At 48.3% G+C, this 26,449-nt stretch overlaps 2 protein-coding genes across 3 annotated transcripts in view; one reads left to right on the forward strand and one right to left on the reverse strand.

The window, feature by feature from the left end:
• Positions 1–2,935: 2,935 nt before the first annotated feature.
• On the reverse strand, positions 2,936–11,298 carry DDAH2 (DDAH family member 2, ADMA-independent). Its single transcript, XM_073548977.1, has 7 exons — positions 11,145–11,298; positions 8,211–8,623; positions 7,999–8,098; positions 7,430–7,503; positions 6,755–6,874; positions 6,499–6,642; positions 2,936–5,078 (listed from the first exon to the last, which is right to left on the reverse strand). The coding sequence occupies exons 2-7, from the start codon at positions 8,472–8,474 to the stop codon at positions 4,962–4,964; spliced, it is 819 nt and encodes a 272-aa protein (XP_073405078.1). The 5' UTR covers positions 8,475–8,623; positions 11,145–11,298; the 3' UTR covers positions 2,936–4,961.
• A 1,975-nt stretch (positions 11,299–13,273) lies between these two features.
• Positions 13,274–26,449, forward strand: part of LOC141051669 (CCN family member 1-like) — a 31,386-nt gene continuing 18,210 nt past the window's right edge. Inside the window, exons 1-3 of one of the 2 annotated variants that reach the window (XM_073548672.1) lie at positions 13,274–14,053; positions 14,826–14,915; positions 26,106–26,310. In XM_073548672.1, coding sequence (XP_073404773.1) covers positions 26,262–26,310 — 49 coding nt within the window. In that variant the 5' untranslated portion in view covers positions 13,274–14,053; positions 14,826–14,915; positions 26,106–26,261. Of the gene's footprint in view, positions 14,054–14,825; positions 14,916–25,890; positions 26,027–26,105; positions 26,311–26,449 lie in introns of those variants that run through there. The other variant, XM_073548671.1, reaches the window with a different exon arrangement.

Consider the following 26,449-nt stretch of genomic DNA (forward strand, 5'->3'; position numbering starts at 1 on the left):
GAGTATAATACAGGATGTAACTCAGGATCAGTAATGTAATGTATGTACACAGTGACTGCACCAGCAGAATAGGGAGTGCAGCTCTGGAGTATAATACAGGATATAACTCAGGATCAGTAATGTATGTACACAGTGACTGCACCAGCAGAATAGTGAGTGCAGCTCTGGGGTATAATACAGGATGTAACTCAGGATCAGTAATGTATGTACACAGTGACTGCAGCTCTGGAGTTCAATACAGGACAAGTAATGAAGGATATAAGCAAGGATAAGGGAGAAAAATAAACAGATGGGAGTATAAGTTGAACCACAGCTTATTTTCACTACTAAAAAATAAAATATTTTGTGCAAAAAAAAAAAAATTTACACTCCTACTTTTTGTCCAGACCACCAAACACCCAGGGAAGTTGTCTGGTGTAAGGAAGGAGACATTTAGATCCTGATGCATCAAAGCATTTGCGCCAGAACTTATACAAAATGCCGTTGTGCCAAAATTTTGCAGCTTGACACTCACACCAGTTTCTACCAGCTCTTACAAAATGGGAGGACCTGAGGCTGGATCGTGGGTCAATTCATGACGAGTGGCAGCATTCACAAGTCTAAGGCTGCGTTCATACGTGGCTTTTTTCGCGTTTCCGCAGCTGTTTTAACCGCGAAAAATAGGCATCCCATGCATTCCTATGGGATTCCGCAATGCTGTGCTAATGCTGCGGTTTTTACAGCGGCGGAATTGCTTCGCGGTAAAAAATGCAGCATGCTCATTAATTTGCGGAATCGCGGCGATCCCGCACCCATAGGAATGCATTGTTCCGCTTACTTTCCGCATGTGGCTGTGCACACCATGCAGAAAGTAAGCAGAACAATGGTGGATGGTACCCACGGTCCGGAGGAGAGGAGACTGTCCTCCAGGCTGTGGGTACCATATCCCTGTAAAAAATAGAATTTAAAAATAAAAAATATTGTTATTCTCACCCTCCGACGTCCCGCGCAGTCTTCCCGCTTCTCTTCACGCTCCCGTTCCCAGTAATCCTTTGCGAAAATGCCCGCGATGACGTCCAGTCTCGCGGTCATCGTGAATGACCGCGAGACATCGCGATCCCACGAGAACGGACGTCATCGCGGGCATTTTCGCAAAGGATTACTGGGAACGGATGCGTGGGACGGCGGAAGGTAAGAATAACTTTTTTTTTTTTTTTTTCTCCTTTACATTCTATCTTTTACTACTGATGCTGCATAGGTGGCCTGAGTAGTAAAAAGTTGGTCACACTTGTCAAACACTATGTTTGACAAGTGTGACCAATCTGTCAATCAGTTCTCCCACCGCTGCTACAGATCGCTTGGAAACCGCTAGCATTTTGCAAGCTAAATACGCTTGCAAAATGCTAGTTTTTCCGTGGGAAAATTGCGGGAATTTAAAATGCGGTTTTCCCGCGGACTGGAATTTCGGAATTCTTGCGGTAATTTCCGCGAGAGTTCCGGTACGTGTGCACTTAGCCTTACTCCAGTAGTAGTGGCGAGGCTTATGCCACTCATCTGATGCTCCTGATTCATTGAGAGACATACACCTTCATAAAGCAGGAGCATCTGACTCCAGTACACCACCTCATCAAGATGGTAGTGATGCTCATTTTTGAATAAAAGGTTTATGGATTCTTGCAGTTTCACATACCTGAGGAGGCTATTAATACAAAAAGATTGTTTGCACACCATTATAGCCAGTCTACAGACCAGAATGGGAGGTATAAAATAATGCAGCATAGCACCTTTCATGGATTAAACTAATCTATAAATGCTCTACAGTGTATGTGGTAAGGTTGTCATGTTCCAAAACTTGAAGAAAGCAGCTTGTAAGAATCTGAGTGATGTCTTTTACATGATGGTAATTCATAAACAGTCTCCGTTCAGCCAATAATTAGTATAGACAATCTGAAGGGAAAAAAAAAAAAAAAAAAAAAAAAAAAAACATTCCAAGAGGACCCTCTCTGCTTCCCAAAATCCACAAGAACTTAAGTATTGTGCAGTAGGCAAAAATGGAAGAAAAAAAAAAAAGCCAATTGCTAGATCTAGAGCAGAGATGCACAGTCTTCAAATATTTGAGGGAAGCACCTTGAAACATGAGTTGTTTTGCCGCTTGTGATCTAGACAGTTCATGCAAAGGTATTAACCAGGAGAGGCCAAGTGGCCATTTTTCCCCCTATCTTGAGACTATGACCAATGCAGTACACACACCACTTACACTTTGCTCATTACAAATTAAACTAATGCATAACCACTTACTCCTTGGACACTAATATCTGCAGATATGTGGAACTGCAGTGGGAACAGCTGTTGCCCCAACTCTTGCAAAAATCCATTTGGCTTTATGGGAACATGAGAGGTTTCTCCAAATTTACTTAAAAAAATCTGGCATCATTTTATTGATACTGATAGCCTTTGTGTGGCACACTATGTATTGAACGTCACAGTAAACAGTTTATTGGACATGAGAAATTCTTACACCAAAAGGGTCATCAAAAGTGTTGCCAAAAAAAGGGAAAAGTCCTATTTGTACAAAATATTTGAGTCTTAAATTAGATCATTGAACCAAAAGATCACTAGAGAGAAATTACTCATGAAGGGGCAATAGTTAAAGAGGCCTATATTGTTGACCTTAGGTGACAATGCCTCACTTTAGTCAGGAAGATGAGAGATTTCAGGTGGAGCAGAGGTGCACACCACTCCCAAGACTCGCTTGCACCTCTTACTAAGTCAGGAGCTTGTGACTCCTACACGCTCTTATCAAGCCGGTGAGAAAAGTCAATCTTGTGAATTGGAGTAAGTGACACTGCCTTGCACAATAATGTTCTGTAAGCATTCAGAAGGCACTACTATGAAGTGATATTTCACACCATCCATTCCAATATGTTAGAAACAAGAAGAAATGGGACAAGTAATGTAGTCTTGAAGCAGTTTATTTATAAATTCAAAAGTGTTAACTAAATTTCCAGCATATATTAGATGAGAGAACAGAGTGACAACATACAAATACTCCAAACTGACAGAAGATGCATTCAACAAGAGAAACATATCACTTGCTCTGACCACAGGTTTAAACCCTTCCCATACCACCATCCAACCAGAAATAGCACCAAAAGGCAAAAGTCGGCAGATCGAAAAGCTGGCCAGGCTGGGATTTGCCACTGACAATTACGATTGTTACATTCAAGATGAAGTGACAAGACAAGTGGTGGACGACAGTCAGAATAGGTGTCGCCCCCTAGTGGTCAACTGGCTCATTGCTTCACAATGTGCATTGCTTTAGTGCAGTGTTCTCAAACCTGTGACTACAGCTGCAGGAAAACTACAAACCCCAGCATGCCCTGATAGTGAGACAGCTGTCTCACTATGCTGCTTTTAGTTTTGCAAACAGAACTTTCCCTAACCAACATGTATGCAGACATTTAACTGGTTGAAACAAACCAACATTTTCCCCTCCTTTGCCCAAAATTTTAAACAATACCCCTTTTATAGTATTCTGTACTGAATTAAACAAAAAAAAAATTCAACCTCCCAGAGATCCATAAGTGATAGTCTATTTAAAGGGATGCTCCACTTTTTTTTTTTACACTACAAAAAGCTAATAGGGTACCAAGACATAGCCATGATCACCACTACTTTTGACTTGTCCTTACCATGGTCAGTGCCAGTGTGTACTAGAGTTATAGGCCAGATTGCTAGAGATGACCAGTTATTTGGGATAAGCTGCCTGACAACCATATTGAAGTCCCAATGGTTGATTGTCAGGGTCTCCACCATGAGCCAAACTCTCAAATCTGACTGGCTCTGTTCAAAAAGCAGAGAGAAAGGAAACTGTCCCATCTATCCAGTTTGCACCATTAATCAAATTTTTCCTGAAATGGATTGTGGGGGTGTTAAGCCATAAGGGAGGTGAGAGAAAAAAAAAAAAAAAAGTGACATGAAGGATGATAGTATTAAGAAAAAAAAAAAAAAAAAAAAAAAAAAAAGTATATATACACAAATAACTTCGGAGTAGTTCGAGGCAGGATATAAATTCAGATTCCTTACATCACCTTAAAAAAGATGGAGTAGAGGCAAATCCACATTAAGACCCTGGGAAGTTGATTTAATATAACAGTCCTCCTAAATATGCAGATGGACTACTTCACACCAGAGGAAAAAAAAAAACCTGCAGTTGAGAGTTCATTCCCTTTAAACCACAGTATTACTACAATGCTGCAGAAACTGCTTAAGAAGGGTCCCATCTAAACAAAAAAAAAAAATTCAACAAAAATATGCATTAAACACTGAAGAGTCTATGAAGACATAGAAACCTAAAAACACAAACTGGGACAGACTCACTGAGGATGTGCTGAGCAACCACTTTAGTCATTAGGCAGTGTATTGGAAAAAACAAACACTTGGTGGTAATTAAACGACATTAGCATCCATGCCAGCTGGCACTATTAATCAGATTTTTCTAGTCCACAGAAATGCCAACAGTTGGAACCATAGAGTATATTGCATTCTTCAGGAGCTCTTGAGCACCATCTGGTGATCATATAAGACATTACAGCAAGGCTTGAGATAGATATTGGTAGAGAAAAAGCAATTTCATAAAGATAGGCCCTGGAAAAGCCCTGAGTGTTCTGATATGGGTGTATTTTAGCTGGAATGTTTATTTTTGAACTATGTAAGCCACTAAAGAGTCAACATCCCACAGGTATGTCCATGTCCTGTCATCTATAGGAAGAAGTGAAAAACAAAATATAAGTAATTCCATATAACTACTGGAGTCTACAGGCAGCCCCAGACTGTTCCTAGATATGTAGAAGCACACAGTGCTACAGGCTGCACGTGTCAGGGTAACATGTACGAGACCAGTAAACCCAGAGATAGATATTTTTTGCTGTATGACACTATAGGAGGAGAGGCTGCCCCTATACAACCAGCAGTCGGACCACTCAGATCTCCGGCTTGCGATTTATCAGAATAGAGCAGGAGGTCAGACATCCTCCGATCTTCGACACTTCTGTGCAAGACGCTGGGACCAGCGTATAATCTGTCAGCTTCTGAAAAACCTAGAAATAAATATATGCATTACACCTAGTATGCCAGGCCTGCATTAGTAATCAGATTTCTCTATGCCATGTACAGAAACACCAGCAGTAGCCAGTATGGCGACATCTATACATGTATGGTAGCATCTAATGCCCAGCAACCTCTGCCACACCAGCTGTTCCAGAACTACAATTCCCAGTGTAGCCCAAGCGTTTTTGCATGCGTTTGTTTATGCACATTTGTCCTCTAGGGGTTAAAACCAGTGTCTACACATTTTACACCAAAACACATGCGCATGAAGACGCAGACGTACACATGTCCATGCGCACACCTGCGTTCCCATAGACTATTGCGTTATTTTGTTGCATTCCATGCACATGCGTTTTGACGCCTTTCAGCAGACCCAGAAGTGCAAAAGGTTGCATCTGGCGCGCCTAGGCGCACACCTTGAAGAAATGCATGCGCACGAAGACATACGAACACAAGACCGTGCACCACCCCCCCCCCCCCCCCCCCCCATGTTAAACATAGGATGCATGACGCAAAAAAACGCTAATGTGAAACCAGCCTTAGAAATCAAGATTTAGTGTTGATTAGCTACAGAATTTATTTTGGCAAGTAAAATGTCTGACGCCACCACTAGGTGGAGCTCATCACATACAGCACCTATTGATCCCAATTCTGTCTGCTGTGTGATGGAGCTCCGCCTAGTTGAGGCAGAAGGAAAAGATTGTACATTTCTGATACAATACTCAAAATATCAAGTACAATAAGATTGTATTATGATAAATGAGTGCAGAATACAGCATCCATCTACAAAAAAAAAAAAAAAAAAAAAAAAAATAGTAATTGTAAGGCTTTTTGGGAGATGCACACATTACAAATCACAGTGGCATACAGAGAACTAGGGGTCCTATAGCAAAGGTAGAAATTAGGGTCTAAGGGCCCCGTCACACATAACGACTCACCAGCGATCCCAGCAACTATATCAACGTGTCAGGATCGCTGGTAAGTAGCTACGTGATCGATGGCGAGCTGTCACACAGACATCTTCACCAGCGATCAGCACAGCGACACCAAGCGCACAGCGTTGCTGTGTTCGTTACCAGTGCGCTGATGCAGGGAGCTGGTAACTAATGTGCACATCGGGTATCTAAGGGACGCACATCCCTTGGATACCCGATGTGTATGTTAGTTACCAGCTGATCGCTGGTCTCCCACCTGTCACACGCAGCGATGCGTACTGGCCAGCGGGAGACCAGCGACCAAAGAAAAGTCTGTGACAGGGCCTTAATTGACAGCACCACCCACAATGACAGTACAGTGCCTCCATTACTACCTACTAAAAACAGTGACGGCCAATCTGAAAAGACCACCTGTCACCTGTGGACGCACAACAACGAGATCTACGGTATGTTCGCCCACCGATGGGACACTCACCTGAACACTGTTCGGATATTCCTCCGCACTGCGATGAACCAAGACGTTGGATTTGGGCCCCACGCGAGCATAGATGCAGTTGGCGGCAGCATCGTCGGGCACAGTCAGCGTCTCATAGTGATGATCCGTCAGCTGCTCCATCATCTGATAAAGAGAAAAGTGGCCTTCACATTTTTCTCATTGCATTATTTATACAGATAAAGCCAGGAGGTGAGCAGATACTTCTACAAGGGGAATGCTGACAATCAAGACTTGCCTTCAGAGCTTTTTTTGCTGTGTTGCTGCTGCCAGTCACAAGGATGTCAGGGCCGGCCATACTGCAGAAGCTTTTTAGATGCAATTCTCCTGTAACTGGTACAATGGAAACTGCATAGTCCTAGGAGAAAACAGAGTCCAGAGATCTTTTCAGGGGGTTCTACAGGTCACCAGGTTTTTAATGAACACTGAAAGTTTTGTTGGAGATCTCAGCTCTTGCCTCCAAGAAGCATGAAGAAGGACAGGCCTGAGAGCTAACAGGAAGACAGCAAGCCTAGATGTGAATGGGCTATAAGGCAATGTGTAACTGTTGACTAGGACCTTTGCAGGTCAATCTAGTACTTACTGGCCAGACATCTGATGTGTACAGAGTCACCCAGACTTCCCCCCCCCATGGTAACAGATGTCAGTGGCAGAGAATGATCAGGTTGACAGATTTCAACATGCCCCATCTTTTTCATTCTTAGGGAAAAATCAGCTGCCAGATCTTTGGCAGCTGTTTATTTTTTCCTTCTAATTCAGGACCAATGCACATTGGGCTGATGTGAGCATGCATATGTATAGAGGTGAGGACAGCCATTGGCCAGTGAAGTGACGATTCACATTAAACAATACAGATGTCAGGCAAATCAACATAGAAGTGGTATCAGAAAGACATGAAGATTTGGTTTACTACCTGGTAGGTTTTTGCCACCACCTCAGCACCTTGGAGATTGGTCCACTTTGACAAACCCACAAAGATTTCTGTACCTGCAAAAAATAAAAATTATTCAAATAGTTCAAATGAAACCAAGCAATACCAGACCTAGCCAGTCAAGTGCAGCACTGTTTGTGGCAACAAACCCTAAACTTCTGTTTCAAGAGTTTACATCTGGAAGATTAATTTTAGATGCACTTTCATATTTAAGGAATTCACATACTTTCAGAACCACTTGTCTACAGCTCCAATGCACACATGTAGAATTTGTGTATACAGCTCCTACACATACCTGTGTGTCTCCATGATACATACTACAAACTTGGCATCTGCACAATAATTAACAGGCTGAAACATTGCTTATGGAGGGAGGAAGAGGGTAACATGGGTTGAAACCCAAGATACCATCACTTTTCAATACTGCTACATGTTGTTCCCCCCCCCCCCCCATGAAAACATTTCTATTTCTTTGCAATATATCCACATCTTACCACCTGACCTTAAATGTCTACTTCAACCTTCTTCCCGAGGGTCAGAGCATCTCTCACCTGTAAAGAGGATGTCGCTGGCGTCCAACGTAGCACTTTCGTCTGTAAGTTCATAAACTCGAAATTTCAACTCTTCGAACAACTTGTGCAAACCTTCTGTCTGAGGAAGATGAAGAGCGGAGGGTGAAGAGGAACGAACAAACAGATGGCAGATTATGAAACCAAGATGGGCTGCGCACATAATCACACCCAGACTGGCAGACAGAACTCACCTCTTTTCTCCTGGCGGGGTTTGCTGGACGGGTGATTAAAACCGTATCTGATATTACTATGGCCATGTCGCCAATTAGTTGCCCTCGGGGTAGATCTTCATTTGGAGGAAGCTCCATCACCTGGAGTCCTAGTTTCTGTCTTAAGATGCCAGAGAATACACCACTTTCCCTCTGCGCCCTTGCAAGGTCCACCTTCCCATCCGCTTCCTGTGCCAGAGAGGAGGGCACCCCTCTGACCACAGCATGGGTGTATCTACCAGTCATTTTTATTTTTTAAGCCCCAGGTAGGGGGAACAAAAGATCTGTCCTTCGGCCCTTTTGCCTGCGGTTCCTGTCGATTTTCCTCTTGGTCTCCTACGTGGATGAGTTTCTCTCGTCCCTGTGCCTTCTAGTTTCCTTCCTGTCTTCACAGCCTGCAATAAAGGAATGACAGCAATGTCCAGAAACATAAATTGACAAACACCCAGCGGTCACCAAGCAGATGACAAACAAAGTGCACGGTCCGAGCAGCCGTACGGCTAAATTTGGTACCAAAACTTAGGAGGTGATAAAAGCCTCTGGGTAACAGCAAAGCCCCCGGAGATATTGGGACATTCCAGCGCCATGATAGAAGCAAACAGCTATAGATGACAGATCGGACCTTGGATCCGAGCAAGTGGCAAATATTAGAAGTACCAGTCCTCTCGGCCCTGTTGTCCCCGGCCACCAACCTGTGGAGTCACTTGGTGTTCCCCTAATGGCAAAGCCTCAGCTACCCAAAGCTTATGCTGAACCTGCTCCAGACCCCCATCCTGAACTGGTTACAAAAACCACTTGTATTCTCTTTTGGAACCTTTTAACTGCCAATAGGGTTCCATGCATTACCCTTCCAAAAAGTCATGGGAAAAGCATAGCACCTAATTAACCTGCAAAGATGTATTTGGGTACACTCAACGTAACCCTTTGCGATCACCATGCAAGGATCCTGCACCTCCCAGAACTAGACAAGTTAATCATGGCCATACAATGTGGAGGGGTTACAGGATTATTACAGACTCCCAAAAAACCAGCTGCTGTTTCTTCCAGGGGGCTCATAGTGACTAACAATAGATGCGAGTGGTCCCAACCCAGTTATTGAACGTCCCGGACCCACTGGATCTCAAGGATATTAGGGATTGCATTGTGCTGGTCTTATTTTTAACCCTATATAGATCAGACAAGTGACTTTGAAGGAGATGGCTTTAAAGAAGGGAGGGCTGGAGGGATAGGAGAAAGCATGCACTGGACATGAAGTCACAGGGTGGAGAGACCCCAGACACAAGCGGGTCACCTCCAGCAGAGACCAGGGGATGGGAGCAGGATAAGGAGTGTGTGCAGGGGTGACATGCAGCAGGGCTGAGGGGCTGTGACAGCAAGAAGGAGGGCAACAGGGTGAGGCACACAGCAGGGCTGGAGTACAGGGAGGGAAGGGGCACTCACCACAGGGAGGACAGGGTCCAAACACGTGACAAGTCCTTGTCCCCAAACCGCAGAAAGCTGGGGGGGGGGGGGGAGGTCACCCAGCCCAGATCGGCCCTGCTGCTCCCCCTTCATCCCTCCCTCCAGCAGTCCTGGCTACCTCCTCCTTCTCCTCCCAGAGCAGCACTCACTGGAAATAGGAGGGAACCAGCACAGACTCCAATGTGTCTCACACACGTAGCCTGGGGTTGTGCAAGGGCGGCAGTCACATCAGGCCCTGGTGCCCATCAAGAACCCGAAGAGATCAATACTACAATAGTTGGGGGTTCCTTTAGTGTTTTTGCATTGGGGCCCATGAGCTTTAAATTACGCACACAGCACCCCTCCCTAGAAGTAGACAACACTCAGACACTGCATGCCCCTCTAAATACACATACACACTTCTCTAGACATGCGAACCTGCCCCTACAGCCCACTCTAGAAACATGCATGCACTTCATGTGTCAGACTGGGGGGCCACTTTTCACCAACATACAAATATTACACTACCCTTGTTCCCAAATTTACACATGTCTATATAACAAACTAGATAGCTTGGTTACTGAGTGATGAGATGCTGCTTTTTGTCAGTGCAGAGTGAATTATGCCAAGTACTGCCCATACAGTGGGGTTGGGGCCCCAGATCTGCACAGGGGCCCACCAGGGGATTCCAAGCCTTCATGTACTTATGCCCATCTAGACATGCATGCACAGATGCAGCATACCCATCTCTAGGCATGCACACCCACCCCTTTCTATACAAGCCATAAAGATGCTGCACACCCCTCTCTAGAAATGCACAGATGCTGCATGCCCATCTCTAGGCATGCATCTCTAGACACACCCACCACTCTAGGCACCTGTAGACATGCAAATCCACCCCTACAGTCCACTCTAGAAACATGCATGCACTTATGCCCTTCACTAGACAGGCATGCATAGATGCAGCATGCCAATATCTAGACATTTACACCCACCCCTTTCTAGCCAAGCATGTAAAGCATATCCCTACACCCCACTCTAGACACACATGTAGAGATGCAGGACACCCCTCTAGGCACACATCCACCTCTCTAGAAATGCACAGATGCTGCATGCACCACTCTAGAAACACCACTCTCTAGGCACCTGTAGACATGCAAACCCACCCATACATCCCACTATAGAAAAATGCATGCAGATGCATCATGCCAATATCTAGACATGTACACTCACCCCTTTCTAGCCAAGCATGTAAAGCATATCCCTACACCCCTCTCTAGACACATGCAGAGATGCTGCACACCTCTTTCTAGACATGCACCTTTCTGGACACACATACAAAGACACTGCATACTCTTCTCTGGACACACACCAACCATACCCTAATGCACTTAGCCTTTCAGTGTTAGTAGATGCAGCTACATTCAGTGCCATCTATAGCTCCTAACTTGATACAAGCTTATGCCCATTTCTTACCTTTGCCCTCACAAACCTCAATATTCAGTATACCACCTGTGCTAAATGCTAATCATCCACATTAGGCCTCAGCTTCACAGCCATTGTGCCCCTCCATATAACCCACCACTAACTAGCCACTCCCAGGCCATAAGCACCTTTCACAGGTCTCCACACAGGAGCAGCTATGCTCATTAACTTTATACCCTACACGGTAATTAGGGAGGGGGTGATTATAATTAACCCCTCAATTACTGAACACGTCTGCACTAGTCTATGGCTAATGCTTGCTCAATAGGAGTTGCATCCTCTGAAAGTATATATCAGGTTACTTTATGCAAGATTCTCCAAAACTGTCCTTCTTGCTCAGGATTTTCTGTAAGGATGCTGCACGGCAACACATAGAGTCCCTATGGGTCTTCTCTATGGTCATCATGGGTGACAGACATTTTTCATTTTTGCGTTATTTTTTTCCCTCCCTTTTCAAAGAGCCATGACTTTTTTTTTTTTTGCATAACCATATCATGGCTTTATTTTTCGTGCCATGAGTTGTAGTGTTGAACGACACCAGTCACTTTGTCATATAATATATTGGAAAAAAAATAGAAAAATTATGGGAGGAGAAATGTTAAAAACCCCTGCAATTCAATCATTGTGTTTTTTTTTTTTAAATTTTACTTGTCATTTTTTATGTAGTAAAAATGATATTATTCTCCAAGTCATTGCAATTATAGAGATCTCAGATTTGTGCATTTTCTCTTCTAATGTAATGGTTAAAAAAATTCAGACCTTTTGTGTTTTTTTTTCTTTTTAAATGTGTCTGTGTCACTATTTTCTGAGACAAGTAACTTTTTAATTTATTTTTTCATCCATTAAACTGTATGGGGGTCTTGATCTTTTGTGTGACAAGTTTGTGTTTTTTCATTGGTACCATCTTGGGACAAATATGTCGCTTTGATCAATCTATTTTTTTTTTTATTGCATTTTCTTTAGGCAGTTCAAGGTGCAAAAAATGGCATTTCTGGTGTTTTCCTTTTTTTTCCCTCTGTTGACAGATTAAATTATTTAATATTTGATAGATTGGACTTTTAAGGGCATGACAGTACCAAATATTTATTTTTTATTCTGTAGTTTTTCATTAGGAAATAGGTTGATATAAAGTATTATATGATTTAATATTTGTTAAAAATGTTTTGATTAATATTTACATGATCATTTACTCCCTATAAGGGTAAGTGCACACGTTGCAGAAAATTTCTGCACAAAAACCTGAATCCCTTCCCAGAAACCGCACCTATTTTTCCACGGCGGTTTTTGTGCGTTTTTTGCGCGGTTTCGATGCGTTTTTGATGCGTTTTTTACAGCTGCGGTTTCTAAAAGCATGGGAGAAGCCTAAACCGCGGAAAAAAACGCAAAATTAATGTGCATGCTGCGGTAAAAAACGCATCAATGTGCACAAAAAGTGTAAAATGCATAGAAATGACTGTGCACCTTATTTTTAGTGGTTTTATAGTGAAAACCGCGGTAAAAACCGCTAAAAAAACGCTGTGTGTGAACACAGCCTAAGAGGCTTGAACGTGCGATTGTTTGATCGCTTATACTATTAACTGAAATATGTAGAGAACCTGAAGGACCCCATAGAGGAGCCAAGATGGCCGCTGTGCCCATAACGGCCATCTTGGCTCCCCTATGGGGACTATCATTTTCTCTATATATTTCAGCAGGCCCCTGGCAGCCACTACACTCCATTAGCGCTGGTATGTATGCGAGCAGGCAAACCAGCTATTTAATTGCTGCTTTCAGTGATTGACTGTGATGAATAATTACATCCAGGTCTACAAACGGTCATATAGGCCAAAGGGTCCCTTCAAGACCCCCTTATATCCAGTTTCAGGGCTGCATCTGCAACCTCTGTACCTATCTACAGATGTACATGAAGCATTTACTGTATCACTGCGTTTCATTCAGAGCTGAACTCTGCCAAATTATCGAGCTCCTCTCACCTAAAAACATTGTAGGCCTCATCAAAGCCATGTTGCCATTAGCAACCAATTAGAGCTCTACTTCCATTTCTAAAATAGCTCTGTTAAAATGAAAGCTGCACTGTGATTGGTCGCTATGGGCAGCAGACAGATATTCTTTTTTAATAAAAATTGCCCCAATAATTGCCTCTAGAGGAGAATAACCCCATATTTAAGGGGCACCTGAACCCTTCATTACATGGGCGTACCCAGGATCAAAACTAGGGAGGGGTAAGCCATGGTCATTCAAGTTGTAAAATTTTAGAGCAAAAAAGGTGAATAAAACTTCCCCATACAGTATAATGAGCCCCACACCTGTATAAACATCGTTACCAACCAGCCCCAGCCCATTGAGCCCAGCACTACCTGTGTATACATCATCACCAGCCCACTGAGCCCAGCACCTCCTGTAATATATATCGTCACCAGGTACAGCCCACTGAGCCCAGCACCACCTGTATATACATCAGTGCAGGAACGACCAGCCCCTGTATATACATCAGCCACAGCCAGACCCTGTATATTCATCAGCCCAGCCAGCACCCAGCCCCGTATATACATTAGCCCAGTCAGCCCCCAGCCCCTGTATATCCATCAGCTCAGCCATAGCCAGCCCCCAGCTCCTGTATATACATCAGTCCAGCCAGCCCCTAGCCCCTGTGTTCTGCCCATTATGTGCAAGGAGATATTTTAAGTGCTGTTCCAGCTATCGCCAGTAAGTGTCATAAGTTGCCTTCCTCCTTTTTATTCATGTGTTTGGAATCTTCTGTTCCCCAAATGGTTAACTGTTCAGAACTGCCCCTTCTTCCTGCCCTTGTCAAGAAAATGTAACCATTTTCAGCTGTCTTCTGAGTAGCTCACATCTGCGCAGCTCCCTGCAAAACCACTGCTTATAATAAGTGGATTCCGGTAAGGTTTAATGCACTTATGTAAACTATGCTATGCATCTGTGTTAGCAGCCATAATGCAGCCCCCCATGATGTTTGCAATGCATGTTAGTTATATGTGTCCTCTGGCTATGCATCCTCTGTTCAGTCAGTGCAAAGCTTGCAGCCATTAGTCGTTTTAGACATCTTTCTCTTTGCTACTGTGTATGCTATATTGCTCAGCTTTGATATAATGCATGATAACAGCATCCTGTATCATTGCTACTGTGATAGTACATTGTATTGCTGTAATTAGGCTAGTTTCACACTAGCGCTTTTGAGCGCAGCGACGGCCTGCGCACGGCCCCCACTAAGCCCCGCCCCCTGCCGCACCTCCGCCGGTAGCTCCGCCTACCGGCGCATGACGCTGCATGCGTCCTGCGTCCCCTATCTTTATCACTGGAGGCGCAGGCCGTGCGCAGTATGCGTTTGGCGGCGCATGCATCCTTTTGACGGTGCGCCGACCTGCGCCAAACGCAACCTGCTGCAGTTTGGTTGCGCTCGGTGCACCGTCAAAAAGGCGCATGCGCCGCCAAACGCATATTGCGCACGGCCTGCGCCCCCAGTGATAAAGATAGGGGACGCAGGACGCATGCAGCGTCATGCACCGGTAGGCGGAGCTACCGGCGGAGGTGCGGCAGGGGACGGGGCTTAGCGGCGGCCGTGCGCAGGCCGTCGCTGCGCTCAAAAGCGCTAGTGTGAAACTAGCCTTACCTGCCAGTATTTGTGTATTGTATATTCTTTATTCTTTACAGGCCACTGCAGGCACCTGTAAAACCGCCAGCGCCGTGCCCGAAGATTAAAAGGACCGGCGGCAGGATAGACGCCCCCCCGCCCCACTGTGGGTACGCCCATGCTTCATTACTCAAAATAACCAAAATATGTAACAGACGGCTTGTAATATGCTGTTCACAGACTCATCTACATTCTCCCATAGTGGCGTGTACTCATGATGCCTTATTATCTGTATATACCAGAGTTCCTGTGACCTTTATAAAAGGGACGTTGCACTTTCCATTTTAATGTTTGTTTTTTTTCCTTTGTGGTTGTATATCAATAAACAAGGGAAATGCTTCAAAATGGGGTCAGACTGTCATGATACAGACCAGGTTTTTCCTGTCTCTCCTTTTCCTGGTCTGGTCATTCAGGGGTTAACTTTTCTCTGCCTCGTTCTGGTTTCAGGTTGGCTATTTCTCGCTGCTTCCTGCAGGCAGTGTCAGTTATATTTTCGGCGTGAGTAGCTGACTCTGGTTATACCCTGACTTGTCCTGCTGTGTTTTGCTGACTGTGCCCGTGTCCGTGTCTGTTCATTCCCTTCTTCCCGTCCCGACTTCCCGGTACCTGACTCTGGTTTGACTCTGACCTGCTCCTTCCTCTTGCTTCTGGTATTTCTGCTTCTGACCAGTACTTTTTTGGCACTCTTCTGACTCTGTGTTTGGTATTTTCCTTTGTACTGCGCTGTTCTCTGGTATTGACCCGGCTTGTTTGACTATTCTAGTGGTAGCCTCGCTGCAGTGCTGCTGGACTGTTCTGAGCAGTATTTCAGTCTTCCCTCCACTCTGCTGCCATCTTGTGGAGTTTGCATTTACCTGCGGAGCTGCAGCGTGACACAGACTATGACATATAATTAGATTTTATAGCCACATTTTTACAGCTTAGCTTCATATTTTAGGACTCCGTGTGTCAGAATATTCTTAATCCAAGTCAGGTGAAATAGTGAAAAAAAGGCTTTTGTGCCATTTTTGGGTGGGAGGGTTTTTTTTTTTTTAATTATGTTTACTGCTCAGTAAGAATGTCTTGGCAAAATAATTTTTCAGGACAGTAGGATTACAGCAATTCCAGGCTTAGTTTTTTTTTTTCTGTTGGCATTACATAATCCTGGACTTTGTAAAAAAATATATATATTATTTATTTATAAATTTTGGCACCATTTTACAAGATTCAGAACTTTTTAGTTTTCCTTCCATTGAACACAGTCAGGGCCTTACATAATTTTACATTTCCATAGATTGGACTTTTACAGAAGTAATTATACTGAATATGGTTTTTTTATTTTAGTATTTTTTTTTATTTTGTAACTGTAGAAAACTGGGTTGATTTGACATTTTTATATTTGTAAACTTTTTTACTTCTTACTATCTTTTTAGCACCCAGTGGAGACTTGATTGTTTGTGCTTTATACTGCGGAATGATTATTTTTTTTGTTTACTCATTTATATAGTGGATTAACACTTTGTTGGAGTCATTTATATAGTGTGGTAATTGCAGGTACGCGGGATGCAGTGACGAGACGCGAGACAGATTAAACTTTAGATAGTAACTTTTATAGATAAATGCCGTGAGGGCTATTCTAAGCAACCCAACAAAATAAACACGGATTGGGAGAACACGACTACTCCGGCAAACGCCGGTCACTATAGAGCCGCAGAATGGCCGACTACGGGTCCTTAGTTACTATGTGTCACTTATCTGTCCTGACGTCCCTCGGCGTCCTGTTCGACGGTGTGTCGGCGTCGCAGTCACTGGGCAAGCTGCTGAGGATCTGGCGTAGTCTTCGGGCGTTCCGAAGCCCAGACGAAGCAGGGGCTCAACAGGCCCGCGGGAGAGTTCTTTGGCGGAATGTCCCCCAGTGGAGGCAGCGGGACACCGCCTGGGAGTGGGAGAGTGGAGGTCGCGGCCCCCTGACAGGCTTGCAGCGGCGGTGCTAAGTGGCGGTTGATAGGTCACAGGCGCAGCATGCGGCTGCACTGGAGGATCCGCGGCGGGCGCCGGCCCAGCCCCTACCACGGACTGGAGCGGGGCGGTGGCAGCTGCGGCCGGCAAAGGATAAGTCACCGCCGCGGTCTGGAGTGAAGTGGCAGTGGCTGCGGGCAGCAGCGAGGAGGCCGCAGCCGCGAGCTGGAGTGAGGCGGCGATGGCCGCAGATGGCTGCGAGTAGGCCACAGCCGCGAGCTGGAGTGAGGCAGCAGTCTTCTTCTCTCGGTAGGCTCAGCGCCCTCTCCCTGCGGTCCACCGAGAGTCTCCCTCCTGTTGCTGTACTCCTCTCTGATTGCTGCTCGTGGCTCTGGCTCCCTGGCCCTCACAAGGTCTCCTCCTCCATCTCTCCCGTTCTGCTGACTCACCCAGACTGGCCCTCTCCGCCCCTTTTATCTGGACTCCTCCTCAACTGTCCTGTCAGTCTCAGCGGTCCATCCCCTAACTCTGCTCCCCGGAAACAGATCCCCCAGGAACCTAGAAGACGGAAGTGGCACCCCTGAGGCTTCAGTCGCCACAGAGGTACTGCACCTCCTCCTGAGGTGTGGTGCCCCACCATCCAGGTAAGGCCCCCACCATCCAGGCCCCTCACCACAAAGTAGTGTAGCAAAGCCACATTGCGGCTCCTTGCTTAGAGAGTAGAAGAGCACCTTTGGGGGTTCCCTGCTTGGAAACACGAAACGTGTTGGGAGGTGGGTGGAGTTTTGAATAAATAAATGAGTGGGAAGGTTTAGAATTTCAGTTAGTTAGTTAGTTAGTTCAGTCGGTCGGAGAGAGTCACTCAGAGAGGAGTGAGGAAAGAAGATCCCTAGGAGAGGGATGGAGGAAGGAGTGCTGCAGCTGCCTCAGTGATCTGAGCCAGCTGGCACGGGAAAGGAAAGAAGGAGAAAGACATTGAACTGAAACCTGATCTTCCATGAGAAGGAAAGAATAGTACGGAACGTAGGAGTAAGAACCCTGCCTAGAAGTTCTAAGCGCAAGGCCGGGGCCCGGTCCCCGAGGTTGTATGGACACTAATGGTTCTGCAGCAGACACCGGTGGAGTAGTGGGCTGTAAATGCACTACTCCCATCTAAGACTTGGTGGCACAACAGCAACTTGGATAGTGAGCCGGGACTCAGGAGTGAGGAGTCCCCGAAGCAGGCTACAGCTGTCTGCCGTAAAGTAGAGTTCTTGGGAACATCTGTCAGGAGGCACTCCAGTGTAACTCAGTACTGGGAGTACTTCACTTAAAGGCGCTATAGAGGAGACGTTCAGAAAGGTACATGTTGGCGGAGTGTTGGAAGGGAGCATCCTATCTTGCCTGGAGGTTGACTGAGCCCAGGACCCGGAGGACACAGCACGGAGGCAGGCATCTGTGTGAACTGCAGACTGTGAATAAAGCTTTGGAACTACATGCCCTGGTGTCCTCCACTTATTCCCGCACCACTACACCCCGCACTACTACATCTGGGCACCAGCCTCCACACCGCCTGTGCCTCTCCTCCATTGCTACATCTACACTGCCCTGGGACTACAGCTCCACCTGTGGGGAGCTTCACCATCTTGGCTGCAACCCACCACCAGTCCTAGCGGATCTGCATGCAGCGTCGGCCTAACACCTCACTTGCCGAACACCACAGGTGGCCTCACGAACTATTTATAAACTCTATTTCATTGTTTATTCACCCCCTTTTTGCCATGGAGCCCCAGGGCAACGGACCGGGTCACAGCTTCCGTGACAACTCCCATTGAGATCAACGGGCCCGGTACCGAGTACCCCGCTAGGCCCTGGTGGGGCTCTCCAGTCCCCTTGGTTCCGGCCCGGGTACTCGGCGGAGGCCCTTCCTCCTACACTCCCCCATCCTGTATGCTCGCCAGTTCTCGGGTGAGGGTCTTGGTAGGCTCGGGTTGGCCTTTTGAGACAAAAGTTCTTGTTGCCATACGAACTGATCGTGTTCGTAGCGTTTGGGGGGGTTTGCCAGCTGTTGACTGCTCGGAGCGTCTTGGTTCGACTGTGGTGGAGCTTTCTGGGGTGGTGGCCGGTGGTGGGCTGGCCGATTCTGGTGGGCTGGCGTGACTTGTTGAGATATTGTTTCTTGGATGACCCGCTTGTACCGATGGGCTATCTTCTTCATCATCTAAGTCCCAGACCGTGGGCAGTTGTTCGGGGACCTGAGGAGTCGGCTCGGGTCGCACGGGATCGTTGGATGTACAGGGCCGCAACATATTACGGTGCACAGTACGAGTGGGAAGTGCCCCGTCTTTTTCAGGTCGTATCTCGTACACAGGCCCATCGGTGCTTATTCGACGCAATACTCGGTAAGGACTCTCTTCCCACCATGGTTCTAGCTTGTTCTGGGGACGCTGGTCTAGTACGAGTACTCGATCCCCAGTCTGGAAGTCGGTGGGTGGAGGCAGAGTTCCCCCTGGGTGCTCTAGGTCCTGGAGTTTTGTCTAGACGATGCGGTGAAGGGTCTGTAGCCGATGACGGTGGTTTTGGACCCATGATGACACCCCGGACCAGGGTTGGGGTTCTTCCGGGTTTAGTTCTACCTCCGTGATCCCTTTGCCTTCTCGCCCGAATAGCAGTGAGTAGGGGGTATAGCCGGTAACCCGGTGCACCCGGTTGTTATAGACCCACACTAGTTTAGGAACATACTCAGGCCAGCGGGCCTTTCGGTCAGTCTCCAGGGAACATAACATTTGAATTAGTGTCCGATTAAATCGTTTCCCTGTGGGTGGTATGGTGTGGTCTGAGATTTATTGATACCATAGAGACGATGTAGCTCCTCCATAACTTTCCCCAGGAAGCATGCTCTTGAATGTATCCATTGAGGGCAGCCGTACACTTGGATAAAGTTCTTGCAGATTGCATAGGCGGCTGACTCCGCAGTTTGATCTCGGGTGGGGGTTACCACGGCAAATTTGGTGAAGTGATCCACCATGACGAGACAATGTTCATACTTGGTATGCGGGGCCAATGGTCAAATAGTCCACCGTCAAGAGCTCGAGGAGTGCTGATGTCAGTATCGTTTGCACCGGGGTCCGTTGTGTGGGTGGTTTAGCTAGCTCACATAGGCGGCAGGCCCGGCAAGTTTCTTCCACAGCAGCGTGCAAGCGCGGATGGTAAACTATCTGCTGCAGCCATTGCAAGGTCTTTTGAACTCCGAAGTGAGCCCCCTTTTCGTGGGCTTCCTGAGCCACTTCACTGAGTTGGGCTCTGGGCATGACTACCTGCCAAGTTGTTGCAGACGTCGCCCGTGATACCGCCTTACGATACAATAGTCCTTTCTTGATGACTAGTTTCTCCCATTGGCGTAGCATCAGCAACATATCCTGAGACGAAGTCTGTCTCTGGGCGTCGGTGGGTAGTCTGCCGGTGGTCACCCATCGGCGTAGGAGCACAATTTCTTCATCTTCTTGCTGCTGTTGGATCCATCTGTCACATGATTGCTCCAGCATACCCCTTGGGGGTCCTTCTTGCGTGGCAGCTGTGAGCACGGCGGCGGTGAGGGCGTACGGCGTCTCTTCTACTTCCCTTTCGTCGGCTCGACTTTTCCCTGGCGTTGTGTGCCGGATCCTGGAGAGGGCATCCGCGTGCACATTTTCTGCTCCTCTTTTGTAGATGAGCTTGTAGTTGAACTCACCCATCGCTGCTCCAGAACCCCCAATTTGGCATTTTCCAAGTGGGCCAGTGGGTTGTTGTCGGTCCGCACCACCACTTCGGAGCCCACCAGGTACTCTGCGAACCGCTCCGTCATGGCCCACACTACCGTGAGGAGCTCGAGCTTAAAGGAGCTGTAATTGTCAGGGTTACGTTCGGAGTCAAGAAGTGATCGGCTACCATAAGCAATCACTCTCTCCCAGCCGTCCTGCACTTGTGACAATACAGCCCCTAGCCCGTGGAGGCTCCTGTCGGTGTGTAGTATTAATGGTTGTGAGAAATCCGCATAAGCTAACACCGGGGCACCCGAGAGTGCAGCCGTAAGGTCTTGGAAAGCTTCCTCTTGCGGTTGTTGCCACTGGATTTTCCGTCCATTCGCCCCGGCAGGAGCCCCCTTTAGAAGGTCCTGCAGGGCTCGGGCCCGGCGTGCAAAATTCTTTACGAAACGACGGTAGTATCCGGCCAAACCCAGGAAGGCCCGCACGTCTTTTACCGTTTCGGGGGTAGGCCATCCCTGGATGGCAGCAACCTTTTCCAGGGACGGTCTAACACCCTCGGCAGAGACAATATGCCCCAGATATTCAATCTGGGTGCGAAACAGGTGGCATTTCTGGGGTTTCACCTTCAACCTGTACTTCTGCAGCCGGCCGAGCACCTGCCCCAACCATTCAGGTGGTCCTCAAACGTTGCAGCATAGATGATGATGTCGTCCAGATATATCAGCATGGCCTCGAAGTTGAGATCCCCCAGACACCGCTTCATCAGCCGCTGAAAGGTCCCCGGGGCATTGGCCAGCCCGAACGGCATCCGATTGAACTCGAACAGCCCCATGGGAAGGATGAACGCCGTCTTAGCCCTGTCTTCTTACGACATCGGCACCTGCCAATACCCGCTGGCCAGATCTAAAGTTGAGAAGTACTTCGCCTTTTCCAAAGCAGACAGGGATTCTTCTATGCGGGGCAACGGGTACGAGTCTTTGATGGTACAGGCATTCAGCTTTCGATAGTCCACGCAGAACCGCAGGGTGCCATCCTTTTTGCGAACCAACACTATGGGAACTTCCCAGGGGCTCTTGCTCTCTCGTATAACCCCCTTCCGCAGCATTTGGGCCAGTAAAGTTTTTACCTCCTGGTATAGTTGTGGAGGGATTTGTCTGTATCGTTCCCGTATGGGGGCCGTTCCTGCCGTGGGAAATCCGTGCGTGATGGCTGTGGTGCATCCAAAATCATACTTGCGGCTAGCGAATACCCCGTGATACTGTCCTAGTAGTTTTTCTACCTGGAGAAGTTGGGCGGGAGCCAGGCCGGAGAGTTCGACCCGCATTCTTTCCAGGATGTTTCGGCCTTTTTCCTGAGTCGAAGGCTCGGCAGTCTGCAGAGTTCGAATAGTCACTGCCCAAGGGTCCTCGGGTTGCTCCTTCGATTGGACCGTAGTGGCTGGCAGCACCTCTTCCAACGGCCTCACCAGCTTGGCCATCTCGACCCGGGGCCTTAAGACGATGTCTTGGTCTTCTAGGTTGACGCAGCGCACCAGGACAGTCCCTCTCCGCACAGTGGCCAGGGAGCGGGCCACCAGTATGCCAGGAGGCAGGTGTTCCGAGTAGCACGGCTCCACCTGCATCTCCACACCCTCCAAAGGCACCGGGGCCTGAATAGGCAGGGCCACCACTGTCTGCCCGGGGGGCAGCATAAGTGGGGGAGCCGCTGGCGCGATGACTTTGCCCAGTGCCTCGCCCTCCTGGCAGTCCTGGAGAACTCGCACCAACTGCTGGAAGACCTGCCCTTGGGGCGTGCGGGAACCCCACTGGTTCAGAGTGTCTTGCGTGGGGTCATTGAGGAGTAAATTGCTGAACTCCCGCAGGATGTTCATGCCCAGAATGACTAGATGTTTGTTATTGGTTTCCCCATGGGTCACTCCCCTGCGGCCGAGGGATTTGCCACACAGTGTCATCTGCACCCAAACTACCCCGGCGACAGGGACCGGTAATTGATTGGCGGCTACCAGTCTTATCATGGATCCCCACTGGGGTCTCACTGCCTCAGGGAAATGCTAGTAAGTTGCAGGCATGGTCGTTACTTTGCGACCAGATCTTCGGGACTTCCACCACCCCATGTCGTGACTTCTGGCTTAAAGCGGCGTCTCCCCAGCCCAGAGCCCTCTAGTTTAATGGCGGCTGGGGTGGGCGTCTCCCACGCCGCGGACACTCTCGTGCGAAGTGGCTCAGCTCCCCGCACTCATAGCACTGGGGCTGTGAGGGCCAGCCACTCTGGGCATTGCGAGGCCCCCAGGGCCCGGGATTGAAACTAGGCCGCCCAGTCATGACCTCGATCCTTCTCTTCACTTTGGCCAACTTGCCCCTAATGTTCTTCAGCTCTTGTTTCATCTCTTCTATCCATTGGGGCTCCCCGACAGCAGTCACAGCGGCCTCCACACTCTGGACCTTCCCCACGGGGACCGTCATTCCATGCTCCTGCTCTCGTACACGTGCCTGACTCCCCACCTCAGAGAAAGCTAAATGTGGGTTCACTCGGTCTGTAATGCCTACTTTATCAACGGGTCTCAGAGTCCAGTCACTAACAGGTCGCGTAAGGTAATGTCGATAGGTCCTACCCCTACGCCGTCCTTCCGCTCGATGGCTGTATATAACTCTTGGAGGACATTCATATACTGGGTGATAGTCTCCCCCTCTCCCTGCATTCGACTGAACAACCGGGTCCTCAACTCTCCCACATCTGTCGGATCCCCATGGGACTCTTCCAGAATCCGCAAGACCCTAGCAAAAGTGTTGCGGTGTCCCGGGGACCTCAAGATTACTGAATCCCGGGCCTCCCCTTCCAATGCCATGAGAACTACCTCAGCTTTCTGGTCAGGGGTCATCGGATGCATTCGGAAGAGGCCTCGCATTCGCTCTGCCCAGCTCCAAAGCATGGTGTTGGAACTGGAGAACCTAGGCAGGTTGTTTAGCATAGCCCCCAGAGAAATGCTGGACCAGGGACCCTGATTGTTTGCTGTGTCTATGGCCCTGCTCTGGCCTGGGGTGCCGCTGTCCGCACTCGGAGACTGCATCCTGCCGACTACGCCAAATGTGGTAATTGCAGGTACGCAGGATGCAGTGACAAGACGCGAGACAGATTAAACTTTAGATAGTAACTTTTATAGCTAAATGCCGTGAGGGCTATTCTAAGCAACCCAACAAAATAACAGTAGTTGTCCTCGCAGGGAGCAAATACACATAAACACGGATTGGGAGAACACGACTACTCCGGCAAAGGCCGGTCACTATAGGGCCACGGAATGGCCGACTACGGGTCCTTAGTTACTATGTGTCACTTATCCGTCCGGACGTCCCTCGGCATCCTGTTCGACGGTGTGTCGGCATCGCATCCACTGGGCCCAGCCGCTGAGGATCTGGAGTAGTTTTTGGGCATTCCGACCCCCAGACGAAGCAGGGGCACAACAGGCCCGCGGAGAGTTCTTTGGCGGAATATCCCCCAGCGGAGGCAGCGAGATACCGCCTGGGAGTGGGAGAGTGGAGGTCGCGGCCCCCTGACAGGGGCTGGCAGCGGCGATGCTAAGTGGCGGTTGATAGGCCACAGGCGCAGCCTGCGGCTGCACAGGAGGATCTGCGGCGGGTGCCGGCCCAGCCCCTACCACGGACTGGAGTGGAGCAGTGGCAGCTGCGGCCGGCAATGGATAAGTCACCGCCATGGTCGGGAGTGAAGCGGCAGCGGCTGCGGGCAGCAGCGAGGAGGCCACAGCCGCGAGCTGGAGTGAGGCGGCGACGGCCACAGATGGCTGCGAGTAAGCCGCAGCCACGAGCTGGAGTGAGGCAGCAGTCTTCTTCTGTCGGTAGGCTCGGCGCGGTCTCCCTGCGGTCCACCGAGAGTCTCCCTCCTGTTGCTGTACTCCTCTCTGATTGCTGCTCGTGGCTCTGACTCCCTGGCCCTCACCAGGTCTCCTCCTCCTTCTCTCCCGTTCTGCTGACTCACCCAGACTGGCCCTCTCCGTCCCTTTTATCAACTGTCCTGTCAGTCTCAGCGGTCCATCCCCTAACTCTGCTCCCGGAAACAGATCCCCCAGGAACCTAGAAGACGGTCCTCTCGGTTCCCGGGCCGGGTACTCGGCGGAGGCCCCTCCTCCTACACTAGCACCATTAACGCCACAGCAATTTACAGACATTAGCATCACTGTCCCCATTGGGGCTCACAATCTATATTCCTGATCAGTATGTCTTTGGAGTGTGGGACGAAACCAGAGAACCTGGAGGAAACCCACACAAACATGGGGAGAACATACAAACTCCTCCCTCCCTAGTGGAATTTGAACCCAGGACCTAAGCGCTGCAAGGCTGCAGTTGGTAGTGGGTGTAAATCGTTAAACAGAAGGAATGACAGCTATCTCCTATCGATGCTATCAGAGGCAGATGCCGGCTGTATAAGGTCCCCGTCACCCATAGCGACTCACTAGCGATCCCGACAACGATATGAACTTGTCAGGATCGCTGGTGTGTCGCTACATGATCGCTGGTGAGCTGCCAAAGAGGCAGCTTCACCAGCGATCAGGACAGCGACACGCGGGTAACAAGCGACGCACATCGCTTAGTTACCCTCAGTGTACGTTAGATACCAGCACGCTGGTGCAGGGAGCTGGTAACCAAGGTACACATTGGGTTTCTAAGCACCGCGCGGCGCTTAGAAACCCGATGTGTACCTTGGTTACCAGCTCCAGTTCGCTGGTCTCCCGCCTGCCACACGCAGCGATGCGTGCTGGCCAGCGGGAGACCAGTGATCAACAAAATGTCCTGGCCATTCGAGGACGATCAGCGATACCCGGTAAGGGGGTCGGTCGCTGATAAGTGTCACACACAGCGATCTCGCTGGTGAGATCGCTATCTCGTCACAAAACTTGTGACTCAGCAGCGATCTCGCTAGCGAGATCGCTGTCTGTGACGGGGGCTTAACACAGCCAGCCTCTACCCTGTGTAGAACAGGCAGCTATTAATTTACTAGAAACTGAGTTATGGGCAATTGGACACCAGACAAATAAGAGTGTAACGTAAGTGTAGGGTAGTCAAAATGGTTTTGCATCATGCAATGCTTCATTACCCCTGCAGGGGAGCTGCAGGGGGAGGGGACACTTTGATATCAGGTTTTTCTTCTCATTGTAATTCATTGTTGAGGTTCCAAACAGTAGGACACCCTGTACTTGGCTTATAATCAGGAAAGGGGGAACAGAAATATTTAATAATAACTTCATCTTTAAGTACAAGAACTTCTGAAAATAAGACGTTACCATCACCCTTCCTTCCTATCTCATATCAGCCATTATCTCCTGGCACAGGCATCCTATTGTTGGTGCAAATACTAAACCTCAGGCCCTGTACATTATGACTCAAATATTCATCTGGCCAATGGCAGGAGGCCATGTTGATGCATATAGAGTGGCGGCTTCTTGTGGGATTCCCTGCAGACGTCTCTGCTAATGCTTGGAAATGGCATCATATATTGAATTTGCCTTGATGTTATTATGTGGGACATGTACATTAGGGAAGAGAATGGTAGGATTTTCCTCTGTGATCCATTAAGTCTGCATTACTCTATATGTACTAATGTATATTCTTGTTTCTTGTCCTTTAGGGATGTCCTCAAACTTGTGAGTGCTCGGAAGTCCCTACGTGTCCCCCAGGAGTAACGCCGGTGCTGGACTCTTGTGATTGTGGGTGTACCGTTTGTGTCCGAGGCCTTGGCACTGAATGTGATGGGCTTAGACCATGTGATGCCTCTAGAAATCTGATGTGCGACTATCAGGAGGACCCCAGCGGGCGGCAAGGGGTTTGCAAGGGTTTGTCATATTATCTTCTTCTACCACAGTCAATGAGTTGGCCATCTCAACAATTAGGCTGGACTATGCTGTCCTTTAGCTTTAAGTGAAGTGGCCCCATTTCAGAGAAGAGTGTGGGTCCTAAACATGCATTTATGAC

This window comes from Dendrobates tinctorius, unplaced genomic scaffold (genome assembly GCF_039654945.1).
Source record: "Dendrobates tinctorius isolate UK_male_01 unplaced genomic scaffold, ASM3965494v1 ptg000158l, whole genome shotgun sequence".
NCBI classification, from domain to species: domain Eukaryota; kingdom Metazoa; phylum Chordata; class Amphibia; order Anura; family Dendrobatidae; genus Dendrobates; species Dendrobates tinctorius.

Bases quoted from the DNA above. Each gene is read 5' to 3' on its own strand.
- DDAH2 (XM_073548977.1), bottom strand. From the start codon at position 8,474: ATGACTGGTAGATACACCCATGCTGTGGTCAGAGGGGTGCCCTCCTCT. The intron at 8,099-8,210 runs GTGAGTTCTGTC...CATCTTCCTCAG, and splicing joins ACCCCGCCAGGAGAAAAGAG to ACAGAAGGTTTGCACAAGTT. The intron at 7,504-7,998 runs GTGAGAGATGCT...TATTTTTTGCAG, and splicing joins CAGCGACATCCTCTTTACAG to GTACAGAAATCTTTGTGGGT.